At 44.3% G+C, this 15,516-nt stretch overlaps 1 protein-coding gene across 1 annotated transcript in view; it reads left to right on the top strand.

Moving 5' to 3' along the window:
- The window catches only part of SLC51A (solute carrier family 51 member A), a 44,831-nt gene extending 30,112 nt beyond the window's left edge, over positions 1–14,719 (top strand). The window contains exons 7-9 of the mRNA XM_075864093.1: positions 2,118–2,264; positions 4,168–4,273; positions 14,600–14,719. Of these exons, the coding sequence (XP_075720208.1) occupies positions 2,118–2,264; positions 4,168–4,273; positions 14,600–14,715 (369 nt within the window). The 3' untranslated portion in view covers positions 14,716–14,719. The remainder of the gene's footprint in view (positions 1–2,117; positions 2,265–4,167; positions 4,274–14,599) is intronic.
- The last annotated feature ends 797 nt before the right edge of the window (positions 14,720–15,516 follow it).

Here is a 15,516-nt window from a genome sequence, read left to right as displayed (position 1 = left end):
AGTGGCTACAAGCAGAAGCTTCACTTCAAACAATATATAAGGAGTTTTCCCATTAGGGACATTTATTGACATATCCAGAGGATATGTCATAAATGTCAGATAGATGCGGGTCCCACTTCTGGGACCCTCACCTATCTCTAGAACGGGGCCCCCTAAACCCAGTTCTACCGCTCTGTGTTGCTGAAGCGTGTGATTTCCGACCATGAGGAAGAAAACAGCGTAACTCCCAAAGTAGTGAATGGCAATTACAGAAGCAGCGCAGCATGCGAGCTACGCTGCCTTTGTAACTACCGTATATGTCGGCGTATAAGACGACTGGGCGTATAAGACGACCCCCAACTTTTACCCTTAAAATATAGAATTTAAGATATACTCACCATTTCGTGCAGGAGCGCTTCACTATGGCCATCGGCGGCAGGACCCAGGACTCTCTGTCTCTTTGAACTCGCGCATGCGCAGATAGGCTGCTTCATCGCGCGAGATCTGAGAGGCAGGGAATGTGCAAAAACATTGTTGTCCGCGCCATTACTGAATGTGTGTATTTTATGTATTGAGACTTATTTTAATGTTTATTGTAAAAAAGGTGAAGGTGTATTTTTTTTTACAATTTAACAATACTTTGTTTTTACTTTATTTTTAAACTTTAATGTACTGACATATATCAGATATATGCCAGTACATTAACCTGTGGACGGATAATACACAGGCAGTTGTTAGGACATACTTGGGTATGTCCTAACAACATGAAATATGGTAAGACAGCCCTGGGGTCCGTCAATAGACCTTGGGCTGTCTGCCCATATATGGTATGGCCCTCGGGGCGTCACAGGAATTCCCTGTGACGCGATCCAGGGGCATCCCCCCTTCTCACTTTCCCCTGAATGCTGCAGTCAGCTGTGATCGCAGCATTCAGGGGAAGAACGGCGGAGATGAGCGGTTTCTCTGATCTCCGCCGTTATAGAGCGGGGCTGCGGCTGTGTAATACAGCCATTGCCCCGCTCCTGACAGGAAGTGCGCGCGCGGTCAGCATGAGGTGATGCGGCCGGCGCTGCACTAATGAGCGGCAGTTCAGGCACTGAAGACAGAACATGGGGGTGTTTTGTAGCGCGCCCGCCATGTTCTGTCTCCAGTGCCGCCGCTCATTAGTGCAGCGCTGGCCGCATTGCATCATCCTGACCCCGCGAACTTATGACTCAGGAGCGGGGCTGTGGCTGAATTACACAGCCGCAGCCGCGCTCCCATACATTCATGTGTATTATACTGAGCTGTGCGGCTGCAATGTGCATCCCTAATGTAGACAATATCCGGCATATAAGACGACCCCACACTTTTGAAATTTTTTTAAGGGTGTAAAAAGTCGTCTTGTACGCCGATATATACGGTACCATTCAGTTCTATGGGACTTACAGAAACAGTGTAGATCATCGAGCTTAAGCGGTTTTCTTCTTCATGGTCGGGAATCACACGAGTCAGCCGGAACAGTGAGCGGTAGAAAGGGATTTAGACGCCCCATTCTAGAGATAGGTGCTGGTCCCAGAGGTGGGACCAGCATCTATCTGACATTTATAAAATATCCTGTGGATATGTCATAAATGTCCCTTGTGGGAAAACCCCTTTAAGACAATAATTGTGGGGGAGTAAACAATATTACACATAATACCACTGAGGAATGAGGTACTTGCAAGTGACAGAAAGATGGATATTGAAGCTGCTTACCAAAAGCCTGTCTTTACTTGGATATCGCTACATACTTAGATACAAGGGTAGAAACAAACAACATAGGGCCCTGTTCAGAGCAGTATATGGGCCCTGTGTATCCAAATACTTATTTGATGATAGAGGGCGCTAGTCATAGGCTCTCCAGAAAATCCTTCACCTGCCTCCTTATTCACTGGTAACTGTCATGGATATAAATCATTAGCAAAGTCCTTTCCTTGCAATCTACTGAACAGTAGGGAGTCCGATTATTCTCTTCTTAAAGTTGTAGTGGCCCCCGTTACCTGCTTGGCCACAGTGCAGTTGAACAGGTTGCATATTTACAGCATTCTATGTCCGCCCATTCTTACATAATACTTATGCAAGTCTTGAAATGTCCAAATATATTCTATTAATTTTAGATCTCAGGCACCAGTGTTGCACTATGGATGAATGTCACTCTTGGCTTCTGTACTATCTTAGCCCTATGGCCGATTGGGATACTTTTCCGTGAGGCCAAAGTTCACTTGGCTGAAAACAACATGGGAACAAAATTTGCGGTTTTTCAGGTAAGAATTATGGTGGATTTTTTTTTCTAATTTTTTCACTGTTTTCTCTATATCCTTGTCACCAGTAACAAGATGTTTTAAAAAGTTTCCAGAAATATAACATATACGAAAATGATGTATTATTGCATACTGTAACAAAAGCATTTGAATTAAAGTATTGACTAATTCTGTATTGGTCTATGCTTTGTGCCCAGTGTCATAAGCTAAACAAATGAATGTGGGCGGGACTGCTGTGTGATTGACAGATCTGCTCTCATAATAGTAAGGGATCATTTGCATAAATACACATATCACTTTGTGTGTACACCTGTGAGATAGAAGGAAGGAAGAATGATATTTTATAATGCTGTAAGTTGTCAGTAGCAGGGAGTGAAGATGAAGCAATGTACAGCATGCAGTCTCCGCTATGGACATGTATGGGCGTCTTATTTGTATACCAGACAATATTGATTGTGTATATCTCCTGAATCAAATTATAGAAATGGTACAGATTTGGAACACAATGTACGTTAGCAAGTCTTTTAGGGTTGCAGTGTATTATACTTTAAAGTGTACCTCCACTTTCCATTAAAAACTATTAGGGCTTGTCCACACATAGCAGAATTGCTGTTTCTTTCCATCCGGAATTGCGGACGGAAAAAACGCAGCAGAATACTGTTGCAGCAAAGTGGATGAGATAGAACAAATCTCATCCGCACACTGCATAAATACGGTCGAAAAAAACGCTCAGAAATGGACCAGCGGTGAAAATTTTATTCCGCAGCATGTCTGCGTAATTGCTGCATAGTTGCTGCAGGTTTTTCCCATTGAATTCAATGGGGAGATAAAAACCGCAACAAATAGCAGTTGTTGCATATTTGCGGCGGGTTTGCAGAGATTCCGCCGCAAAAAATACAACTCTGAATAAAAAAAAACACTAGGAGTCTGTGTTTCTTCCTACAAGCCGGCCTCCTGGGATGTCGCCTCATCCTATGTGACCGCTGCTGCTGACAATCACAAGCTGTAGCAGCGGTGACATGAATGAAACGTCATCCCAGGAGGCCAGCCTGGATGACGTCAGAGGGCTGGCCTCCTGGGATGACGCTTCATTTCATGTGATTGCCACTGCAGGCAATCACAGGCTGTAGTGGCGGTCACATGGGTGAAACATCATCCCATGGGGCCAGCCTGCATGACGTTAGAGGGCCGGCCTCCTGGGATGTCGCTTCATCCCGTGTGACCGCTGCTTCAGCCAATCACAGGCTGTATTGATGGTCACATGGATGAAACATCATCCCAGGAGGCCGGCCTGGATTACGTCAGAGGGCCGGCCTCCTGGGATGATGCTTCATCCCATGAGGTGAAGCTAGCAGGCCGGTTAATGCGTCAGTTTTCCGCAGCTGACATTCCGGGTGAAAAACTGCACCACAGTTTGGTGCGCATTTTCGACCGGAATTCCCTGCTGCGCACACGGCGGATACGCTGCATGCTTTTACGCAGCGTATCCGCCCGGTGTGAACACGCCTTATAATGCAGAAGTGTTTTTCTAAATCACTTGTATTAACGATTTCACTTCTAGCAGCAGCACAGACTGTGTTAAGTCCTTGCTCATAAGTCTGCAGTTAGAGACAGATCGTCCTGCTTGTCTCCATGTCTCCTGTATGCAAAACGGCCGCCAGCATTATAGCATTCTATAGCGCTCACAGCCGTTCTGCATATGGGAGCCAGGGAGACGAGCAGGAGGCTCTGTTTCTAACTGTAGAGTTATGAGCAGTCTATAGCACGGACATTACACAGTTAAAGTTGAGGTATGCTTTAAGTATTGGAACCCAGGGCAACTCATTAAAATATGGATCTGGTTGAAAACCTGGTACATTATGTATTGTTACTACCTAATGTCCTTACAGAAATTATTCTTTTTCAGATTATGCTTATCCTGACCACGTTACAAGTCTCTGTCTTTAGTACCCTGGGCAGCACTGGTGTGCTTCCTTGTGTGCCGCCATATGCATTCAAAGCCAGGTCTTACTGTGAGTTACTTGACAATTCTTTTTTTTTTAAAAGGCTTTATTTTTTTCAAAAACGTTTTCATTTTGTTACAGTACAAAACAAGTACATTTTATATATATATATATATATATATATATATATGTGTGTATATGTGTATATATATATGTATATGTATATGTATATATATATATATATATATATATATATATATAAAAACAATACAAAACTAAAAGACATAAGATAAGGCAGGAATATTATCAATCGATAGCAGATACATTACAGAAAGAGGAGGATCACATGTATACTATAAATCTGCAATGAATTGGGAAGAGTAAAGTGCGACCTTTCAATGCCTTACAAGATAAACAACATTCATACTACATTCATCCCATGCCCCAATCTTGCCAGCCCCTCCCAACCCAATTATCAGTTTTCTTAACCTTTAAACCGCAGTTTCCAAAGTCTCCAACCATTTGGACCAAATCTTATCAAATTTATCAGAACAATTTCTGTTTAAATATAATTTTCGATACATAGGTGCATATTTATTTACCATTTGCTTCCAGTGTGTCAAACTCGTACCCTCCATGACCTTACAAGCCATAATCACAATTTTCTAGCGCAGAAAAGAAGAAAACAAAAAAATATTTTCCCATAGTAAGTCTGTATAACATCATTCATGATACCCAAGAGACACATCTGAGGGGTAAGGAGTTGCGGGAATTGAAAGTGGGCGTGAAGAAATTCCACTACCTCCGACCAAAATCGGACAATCCTGGGACACAATCAGACACACAGTGCATATATGTACCGATATCAGACTGGCATCTAAAACAGCTGAAGACAATGTTCCAATCCTCTGGAGTCTGACTGGTGTATAGTAAATCCGATACAGAAACCGAGACTGTATTAGAAAATCTTTTGCACTAGTAACCGAATCAAAAAATGACAGTTCAACCTTTTTCCATTCCACCTCTTCGAAATCAGGGATATCCCCCTTCCACCACGTAGAGGCTGTATCAAAAGGTCGTTGGCCAAATGACAGCAATAAGGTGTGTATTTGAGCAAGGACCTTTGAAAGGACCGGGGCCCCCAGAAGATCCTCCCGTCTAGATAACCCCAACTGAGGAGACATAGAACCAAATTGGGCAAACCAAGCATGATGTAACATGAGATAGTGGAAAAAGACTTTCTTCGAAATCTCTAATCTGTCACTAAGTTCGTAAAAGGATAGAAAGCCACAGTCTTCAATGTACAATTGACCCAGGTACTTCACCCCGGCCCCTGCCCACATCCCCGCCCCCGGCAGAGATTCAAGATGGGGCGACCAGGGATTATTCCATATCAGAGTTTTAGGTAAGTACAATGGGACTGTTGTGACCTTCATCATAGCATGAGCTGCCTTTCATGCTACAGCCACCGTCTGAAGCGGGAGTGGTACACTACACTGGGATTTGAATCTATAATGCAAATTCGTAAGACTTTCATAAGATGTCATTGGCTGCATTACTCAAATCTATATCTATCCACCAATGTACAAGCACCAGTTGAGATGCAAGGTATTACGGATAAAGGTTTGGCGCCGCCATTCCCCCCATGTGTTTTGGGCCCTGTAGTATACCAAGACCAAACTTGGGAACATTACTCTGAGGGTATGTCCACACGAGGGCATCCGTAACGGCTGAAATTACGGGGATGTTTCAGCCTGAAAACATCCCCGTAATTTCAGCCGTAACGGCATGTGCAGGCGCTTGAACGCCACGTCCATTACGGGCGTAATTGGCGCTGCTATTCATTGGAGTCAATGAATAACGGCTCCAATTACGGCCAAAGAAGTGACAGGTCACTTCTTTGACGCGGGCGTCTATTTACGCGCCGTCATTTGACAGCGGCGCGTAAATTACGCCTCGTGTGAACAGACAAACGTCTGCCCATTGCTTTCAATGGGCAGATGTTTGTCAGCGCTATTGAGGCGCTATTTTCAGACGTAATTCGGGGCAAAAACGCCCGAATTACGTCCGTAAATAGGACGTGTGAACATACCCTTACAGTAAAAGGATCGTAATACACTGTCAAAGTCGTCTAAAAAATTGTCTAGACAATACAATAGGACAGGCATGAACTAAATATAGAAATTTAGGGAGGTACATCATTTTAAATAAGTTAATTCTGATGTACAGTGATAAGGTGAGATTGTTTCAGGTGTACAGCTGCTTTTCAGTAGCAACAACCAAGGGGTCTAGGTTAAGTTCACCATATCTTGATAGATCAAGATCAATCTTAATCCCAAGGTGAGTGAATTGGGAGACTACTTGCAAAGGTACAAGAAGACTCTGTTTGGAGCAATACCCCGGAAAAAGGGAGAATAAAACCGATTTAGACCAATTTACAGACAAACCAGAAAAAGCACCAAATGTATCAATCAGTTTTAGGGTATGTGCACACACACTAATTACGTCCGTAGTTGACGGACGTATTTTGGCTGCAAGTCCCGGACCGAACACAGTGCAGGGAGCCGGGCTCCTAGCATCATACTTATGTACGATGCTAGGAGTCCCTTCCTCTCCGTGGAACTACTGTCCCGTAATGAAAACATGATTACAGTACGGGACAGTTGTCCTGCAGCGAGGCAGGGACTTCTAGCATCGTACATAAGTATGATGCTAGGAGCCCGGCTCCTTGCACTGTGTTCGGTCCGGGACTTGCGGCCGAAATACATCCGTCAATTACGGACGTAATTAGTGTGTGTGCACATACCCTTAGAAGAGAAGCCAGAGAAGGACCATCATCCGCCAGATATACCAGTGTGTCATCTGTGTTTAGGGATAATTTTTTGACTATTTGGCCCCTAGAAATGCCTTTTATGGAGGGAGATTGGCGTATAGCCACTGCCAGGGGTTATATTGCAAGGGCGAACAACAAACGGGAGAGCGGGCACCCCTGACAGGTACCACGACCCAAGGAAAAGGATTCAGAGATATCCATATTCGTTCTCACTCTGGCACCTGGTCCTTCATATAAGAGGCGAACCAGAGCCAAAAAACGCGGCTCAAAATTCAAAGGGAGAGGAGCATCCAAAGATAACACCATTCGACCGAATCAAAGACCTTATAAGTATCCAGAGAGAGAACGAAGCCAGGAGAAACAGCCCGCTTTGCCGCATCTATATTTAAAAACAGTCTGTGTATATTAATGTCTGTTCCCATCCGAGGCATAAAACCAGTTTGATCTGGGAGAACAAAGGACAAAACAACGGTTTTTAATCTATTAGCTAAAGTTTTGGGCAGTATCTTAACATCTGAGTTAATAAGTGAAATCGGACAATAGGAGTCCGGGAGAGTAGGGTCCTTCCCTGGCTTCAACAACACCACAATAAGTGCCTCACGCATAGAGGCCGGCAGGAAGCCCAACTCATAAGCACTGGAATATATGTCCTGAAGTCTAGGTATCAAAGTATCACTATTTGCCCTATACCACTCATCCCCCAACCCATCTAGACATGGGGTTTTGCCAGAAGGCGACAACTGAATGGCGCTCTCTATTTCTTCAGCTATAATCGGCCCATCCAATTTAGTCGCCTGTGCGGCTGACAGCCGCCATAATGGCAGTGAGTTTAAAAAATTATCTATAGCACTCGGCGGAACACAGCAACTCAAGCTATACAGCATGGCATAAAATTCACGAAGCATCTTATTTATATCTTTCGGAGTAGTAATATACCTTGTGCAGAGACAATGGATGGAATTGACTCACAAGGATGCTCCGACCGACAGATATGGCAGAAGTTTAACATTTTTATCTCCAAATTCAAATATGGATGCCTCAGTAGCCCATTACTTAGTCTGTTCAGTATGTAGAAGTAGCAGCTCCCTTTGAATCCCTGCCCAGTGGCTCTTAGTTCAGTTTGGGGATTTGGAATAAACTCTTGCTCAGCCCGGTGGACTTCGCTCACTAAGAATCTCTCTTTTTCCCTGGAAACCCTTGTGCATTTTGCCACCCCGGCTGCAAATGTTCCTCTCACTGTGGCTTTATAGTCGTCCCACACAATTAGTGGATCTGGATGGGAGGAGTTGTTTTCCCAGTATACAACATGAAATGCCGAGACCTCCGAAGTGACCTCAGGAGAGGCAAGCCATGCCGGATGTAGCCTCCAGACATTAGAGTCAATGGGAGGTCCAGTTATAAATGTCAGAAGAAGAGCTGAATGGTCCGAGATACCCCTGGGAGTAAGGCCTCATTTACACGAGCGTGTGCGTTTTGCGCGCGCAAAAAACGCAGCGTTTTGCATGCGCAAAAGGCACTTGACAGCTCCGTGTGATTTTCGCGCAGCCGCCATCATAGAGATGAGGCTAGTCGACGTCAGTCACTGTCCATGGTGCTGAAAGAGTTAACTGATCGGCAGTGACTCTTTCAGCACCCTCGACAGTGAATTCCGATCACCATATCGAGTAACCTGTTTAAAAAAAAAGAGGTTTGTACTTACCGAGAACTTCCCGGCCGTTGCCTTGGTGACGCATCCTTGGTGACGCGTCCTTGGTGACGCGCCTCTCTTGACATCTGGCCCCACCTCCCTGGATGACGCGGCAGTCCATGTGACCGCTGCAGCCTGTGCTTGGCTTGTGATTGGCTGGAGCTGTCACTTGGACTGAATTGTCATCCCGGGAGGTCAGACTGGAGGAAGAAGCCGGGAGTTATCGGTAAGTCAGAACTTATTTTTTTTTTTACACGTTCACGTATATTGGAATCGGAAGTCACTGTCTAGGGTGCTGAAACAGTTTAACTCTTTCAGCACCCTGGACAGTGACTGTCTCCTGCCGGGTTCGGTCAAAACGAGTTTGGCCGAACCCGGAAAAGTTCGGTTCGCTCATGTCTAAGACACTCGGATGTTTGTAAACAGAAAAGCACGTGGTGCTTTTCTGTTTACATTCAGTTTGACAGCTCTTGCGCGAATCATGCAGTTCGCACGGAAGTGCTTCTGTGCGACCTTCGTGGTTTTCATGCACCCATTGACTTCAATGGGTGCGTGATGCGCGAAAAACGCACGATTATAGAACATGTCGTGAGTTTTACGCAACGCACTCGCGCTGCGCAAAATTCACGCATCATCTGCACTGCCCCATAGAGTAATATAGGTGCGTACGACACGCGTGAAAAGCATGCGCGTCGCACGCGCGTATATTACGCTCGTGTAAATGAGGCCTAAGGGTAATGGAAGCAATTTCAGGCAAAAAAATCTCGGGAGGCCATAGCGAGGTCAATCCTAGACAATGTTTTATGAGTAGATGAGTAATAGGAGTATGACTTATCTGTCGGAAATTTCCAACGCCACACATCAGTGAGACGGAGCACCGAAGACCAGGAATTAAGATGAGCAGATGCCTGATCCGAGCCTCCCGTACGATCTACCGAGGCATCTGATACTGCATTAAAGTCACCCACACATAAAATCGGACTCACCGGGAAGTCTGACAGCCTGTCGGGCACTAAAGTTAACAGTGCCGGATCCAGAGATGGAGGGACATATAAAGTGACAATAATAAAAACTGAACTCTGTATCAAACAATGTATAATAACATATCAACCAAAATGGTCGCAGGCCACCTGCAGCACCTCCAGATACAAACTCTTGGCTATTAGGAGCGACACCCCACGAGAATAGTTGGAGTACGAGGAGTGATAGGCTGGGTTCACACGTGGCGGAATTTCACTTAAATTCCGCTGCGGACACTCCGCAGCGTTAATCCGCAGCGGAGCCGTTTGTCCATTGACTTCCACTTTAATTTAGCAGTGTTCGTTTAGACGATGCGTAAAATTCCGCTGCGGAGCATAGGCTGCGGAGCGGAATTTGGTGTCCGCAGCATGCTAGGGCTGTTGCGGAGCAGTGGCGGACTCATGGCGGAATTTCTCCATTGACTTCAATTGAGATTCTAATTTCCGCAATGAAGTCCGCAGCTGTCATGCACATGTTATGTGTGCTGCGGATGCGTTTTGCTTTTTTAACTTGACATTTCTTCATTCTGGCTGGACCTATGTATTTCTAGGTCTACAGCCAGACTGAGGAAGTCAATGGGGCTCCCGTAATGACGGGAGCGTTGCTAGGAGACGTCAGTAAATAGTCACTGTCCAGGGTGCCGAAAGAGTTAAGCGATCGGCAGTAACTGTTTCTGCACCCGGGACAGTGACTACCGATCCCAATATACAGCAACCTGTAAAAAAATAGAAGTTCATACTTACCGAGAACTCCCTGCTTCTGTCTCCAGTCCGGCCTCCCAGGATGACGTTTCAGTCTAAGTGACGGCTGCAGCCAATCACAGGCCAATAACAGGCTAATAACAGGCTGCAGCGGTCACATGGACTGCCGCGTCATCCAGGGAGGTCGGGCTGGATGCCGAGGGAGGGACGCGTCACCAAGACAACGGCCGGTAAGTATGAATTTCTTTGAATTTCACTAGGGAAAGTGCTGTCCCTTCTCTCTATCCTGCACTGATAGGGAGAAGGGAAGCACTTTTACCGCAGTCCGCAGCAGCTAGTCCGCATCAATTTACTGCACATTTTGTGCAGATCCGCAGCAGAATCTGCAACGCAGATTCTGTGCGGCATTGATGCGGACAGTTGCGGAGGAAATCCGCCACGTGTGGTCATGCCCATATCCTTTTGCTATCCAAGCATGTTTACGTGCCAGGACTTTTTGGTCGGTCAGATAAGTCTCCTGTAAACATATAATATGTGGAGAATGTTTCTTCACGAAATTAAATACAAGAACTCTCTTGAAATTAGAATAGGATTATATCAAAAGTGACACGCAGTTATCAGCGCTGAGCAAGAAAGCATGTAATATCGAATACTGAATCCTGACTATCAGGAGATTGCTCAGTCAGAAGGAAGAGCTCCACCAGGAGTACGCGGTGCACCTTCCGCCCAATCCAAGGCCTCAGCAGGGGAGAGAAAGAATTTAGATGTGGATCCATCAATCACTCTCAGTTTTGCAGGGTAGAGCATGGCATATTGTTGCCCTTCTCTCGAAGTTTCTTACGGACCTCTGTAAATTGGACTCGCTATCTCTGTATATGTTGACAGAGAAGTCCGGGTAGATGGAGTGTTGGGTGTTATAAAGGATAGTGCTGTTCTTCCGTGCCGCCTGTAAAATAGCATCTCTATCTCTGACATGTAGCATGCTTGCAAGTAATGGACGTGGAGGTCCTCCTGTTGGACCCATACGAGCGGGAACCTTGTGAGCCCGTTCAATGGTAAAAAATGCAGAAAAATGCGTAACATCCAGGGTGTCCTTCAGCCACTGCTCATAGAAACTTGACTGAGTCCGTACCCTCCGATTTCTCCGCCAGTCCCACTATGCGGATGTTATTTCGCCAAAGACGGTTCTCAAAGTCGTCTGCTCGCTCAACCGAGACCACCACCTGTCTTCTGAACTCCGCAATTTGAGCCGGAATGGGGCGCATAGTGTCTTCTATCTCAGATATCCTGCGTTGTGTTTCAGTAGTACGCTCATGGATTTTCTGCATATCATGCCTCAGTATAACAAAATCCTGTCGCAGACTTTAGTAACAAGCTTAGATTGACATGAATTGATAGAAGTCAGCAGTTCTAAAAATTTAGAGTCCATATGTGAGGAGGAGACAGGCTGATCCTGTGGGGACAATGGTTGCGGCGGGCTCAAACATCGACAGAGAAGGATCAGGAGAGGCAGGCAGACGCAGGGGTCTGGAGAACTGTTCAAGTTTCTTTGCTGCATAAGCCTTAATTTTAGATATGTTGGCACAGGAGGGACCATCATCCAGATCATCCAGTGAGCGGAATGGGGGATCTTCCAACACAGATTCATCATTAGAGGGGGGGACAGAGTAACCAGCCACGGATTTACCCTTCCCTTTCTTTCCCCTATTATCTTCCATAGTATAAGACCTGGTGTCTAGGGTATGCACAAAATGGTGGATGAACTGGGAGAGGGGGACCAGCATCCGTCCGTGAACAGCAATAGGGAAATGTGTTCAGAGAGCAAAGCAGAGTACACAAGATTATCCTCACACCTGCCTAGTTAGCAGCAGTGTGTATTGCAGACGCTGTGAAAGCCTAGCGGGTATCAATGTTCCTAAGGCACTGAGGGGACTCCTTCACCACAGGGTCCCAGACAGATGTAACCACGGACAACGTTTAGAGGCGTCAGTGTCTACGCGCCCCGAGCACCACCGCTGTCTACTACGCGCCGACCGGAAGTACCGGGCTTCTCCTCGTGTCTCGCTCCAGCCAGGTTTAATGGAGCCAGACACCATATATTTTCTCACTGGCGGATACAAGGGAATGAGCAGTCATGTCCCCTCACATGAAATCACTCAGGCTTGCTGGATGGATGAGATTTAAACAGGATAGGAAGTCAGGGGACTTGGGAGCTCCGTGAAGCACGTCTGCTCAGTCAGACGTCGGGCCACACCCCCGACCATTCTTATTTAAAGTAAAATATCAACGTACTAGATATAAATATATATATATATATACAAACAAACACATAGATCAGCCAAAACATGAAACCACTGACAGGTGAAGTGAATCACATTGATTATCTCGTTAGAATGGCACATTTAAAAAAGTGGCATATATTGGGCAGCAAGTGAACAGTCATCTTTTGAAGCACATGTGTTGGAAGCAGGAAAAATGGGCAAGCGTAAGGATCTGAGCAACTTAAAAGAGGTCCAAGCGTCAAACGGAGGTCCCAGCCTGCATCTATGTACATGTCAACTTTTAATTTTATCATAGTCCTTGTTGTTATCAATGTACACATAGTGCTTGGCTCTAAAGAGCCAAGCACTTTACGCTGAGTCTTGTGTGGTGTTCCCGGTATGCAGTGGTTAGTACCTACCAAAAGAAGTCCAACAAAGGACAACCGGTGAACTAGCGACAAGGTCATGGGCAATCAAAGGACATTGATGTGCATGGAGAGAAAAGGCTAGCTGTCTGATCAAATCCCACAAAAGATCTACTGTAGTACAAGTTAAAGAAGTTAATGCTGGCTTTGATAGAAAGATGTCAGAACAGTGCATGGCAGTTTGCTGCATTTGGAGCTGTGTAGCCGCAGAACAGTCAGTTTGCCCATTCTCAAAGGATCTGCTGCTAACGTCTTGGTGGCAGATATCACAGGACACCTTCAGAAGATTTGTGGAGCCTGTGCCTCAAGGAGTCAGAGTTGTTTTGGAGGTATAAGGGGGACCTATACAATATTAGGAAGGTGATTTTAATGTTATGGCTGATTTGTATCGTATTTTACTGTATTCTTGTGATTTTTTTTTTACTATCTGAATATATTTCAGATAGTAAATTTACCCATTTCTACTGACATAGACAGCAAATAAAGCTTACATTCATGGCCTCACTGAAAGATATTTGTATTATACTGTTTGTTGGTACAATATGTTCCTTCAAGAGGACATGACATGGAAATACAAGCAGGTGCATACAGAATACTTAATGTGGCACTACAGAAAGTGTCTTTTTGCTGACAGGTGTTATTAAAAATGGCACAAAAGCTACCAGATATGCACCAAATTATCACATTTTGAGAATTTGGTTTAAGTACTATTATTTTGGGACACACTCACTGGAGCCTCATACGTCACACGAATGTTGTGAAATTGTTTTTAGCTGGTGAAAATGTTCTTCAAACTTAAATAAATCAGTCACATCATCAATTTTTTTTGTCAGAAATGAGGAAAACTTGCAGAAACAGGTGGGCAGAAGCTTTATAAGTATGGTGCTCATGCATACATCATTCACACATTGGGATTTAGGGTATGTTCACACAAGTTATTTTCGGCCGTTTTTCGAGACGTAAACGGCCGAAAAACGGCTGAAAAATTGGAAGCAGAACGCCACCAAACATCTGCCCATTAATTTCAATGGAAAAAACGGCATTCTGTTCCAACGTGGGCATTTTTTTATGCGGCCGTTTTGAAAAAACAGCACGTAAAAAGACACCTCGTAAAAAAGTGCATGGATACGTTTTTCATTGACTCTATAGAAAAACAGCTCCAAAAACGGGCGTAAAAAATGCAGCGAAAAATACGAGTTTGCTTAAAAAACGGCATAAAATCAGGAGCTGTTTTCCCTTCAAAACAGCTCTGTATTTTCAGATGTTTTTTATTAAGCGTGTGAACATACCCTAACACAAAAAACTGCACCAGTCTTTATACATGTGCTCCAATATAGTTAAACTAGCATTTTACACAAGGAAGAGCTCTAGCATGACGCTTGACCATTCACCCAGAGAGGTGAGGTATAATGCATTTGCGTGTTATTATTTCTGTGGAACAGCTTCATTTGTTTTTGTCTTTTTACAGTGATGCACTACCATCTGCTAATCGTAGAGACATTTTTATTGACGATATTGGCTCGAAATGCATACAGGAAGAAGGATGAAGAAGCAGGATACACAATAAAAACACAGGCTGTGTAATTCAGACAGTCAGTGCTCCAATACTTTACGCACACCCATATATCACCATAGGCCTAACATTAATTGTTTAGCAGATTTTAATGGCAGAATTTGCAATGTTAAACCTGGACATAGTCTACAAATACCATCCGAAAGACAACTCAAAGCCAAATTATACGGCGTCAACTGTTTCATCACTACATGGCTAGGAGGTCACAGATCTTGGGCTCAAGACACAAATGAGTGAAGTATTGTCAAAACAACATCAAGCACAGTTTTATTATTTTATCAACGACAAATTCGCACTAAGAAAACCAAATATACAGTTCTATGTACACTTCCCATAATACAGAATTTCTTTATACTGCAATTTTGATGCCGTCATGAACAAATACTATAGCCAACATTTTGATGGATTGGGTACAATAATTTTCCTATTCAACACTTCGGGCCTCATGTATCGGAACCATATAACAGAAATTGTGGCCTGATTTCCCGTAACAACCAACTAAATCAGAATTCAGGTTTCATACGTTAACTTGACCTGGAAAAAAAATATTTGGATTTCAATTGGTTGCTATGTGCAACAAGACAAACATTTTCTCTGAAACAATTTGAAAAGATTATTCATACATGAATAATATTGACGTAACCAACAAATCGATCCCAATCATTGGTTACTATCATTTTATTATGACCATAGTACATCTATGTACTTATTCCCCCAGAATTGGAGCGTCCCCACACTATTATTTTTGACTTGGCTTCGATTTTTCTAGTACTTTATTTTTTCATAGAACATAATCTTTGTTTACGTTATTT

Source organism: Rhinoderma darwinii, chromosome 4, assembly GCF_050947455.1.
Source record: "Rhinoderma darwinii isolate aRhiDar2 chromosome 4, aRhiDar2.hap1, whole genome shotgun sequence".
In the NCBI taxonomy this organism is placed as follows: Eukaryota; Metazoa; Chordata; class Amphibia; order Anura; family Rhinodermatidae; genus Rhinoderma; species Rhinoderma darwinii.
This window is presented reverse-complemented; position numbering and strand designations above follow the sequence as displayed.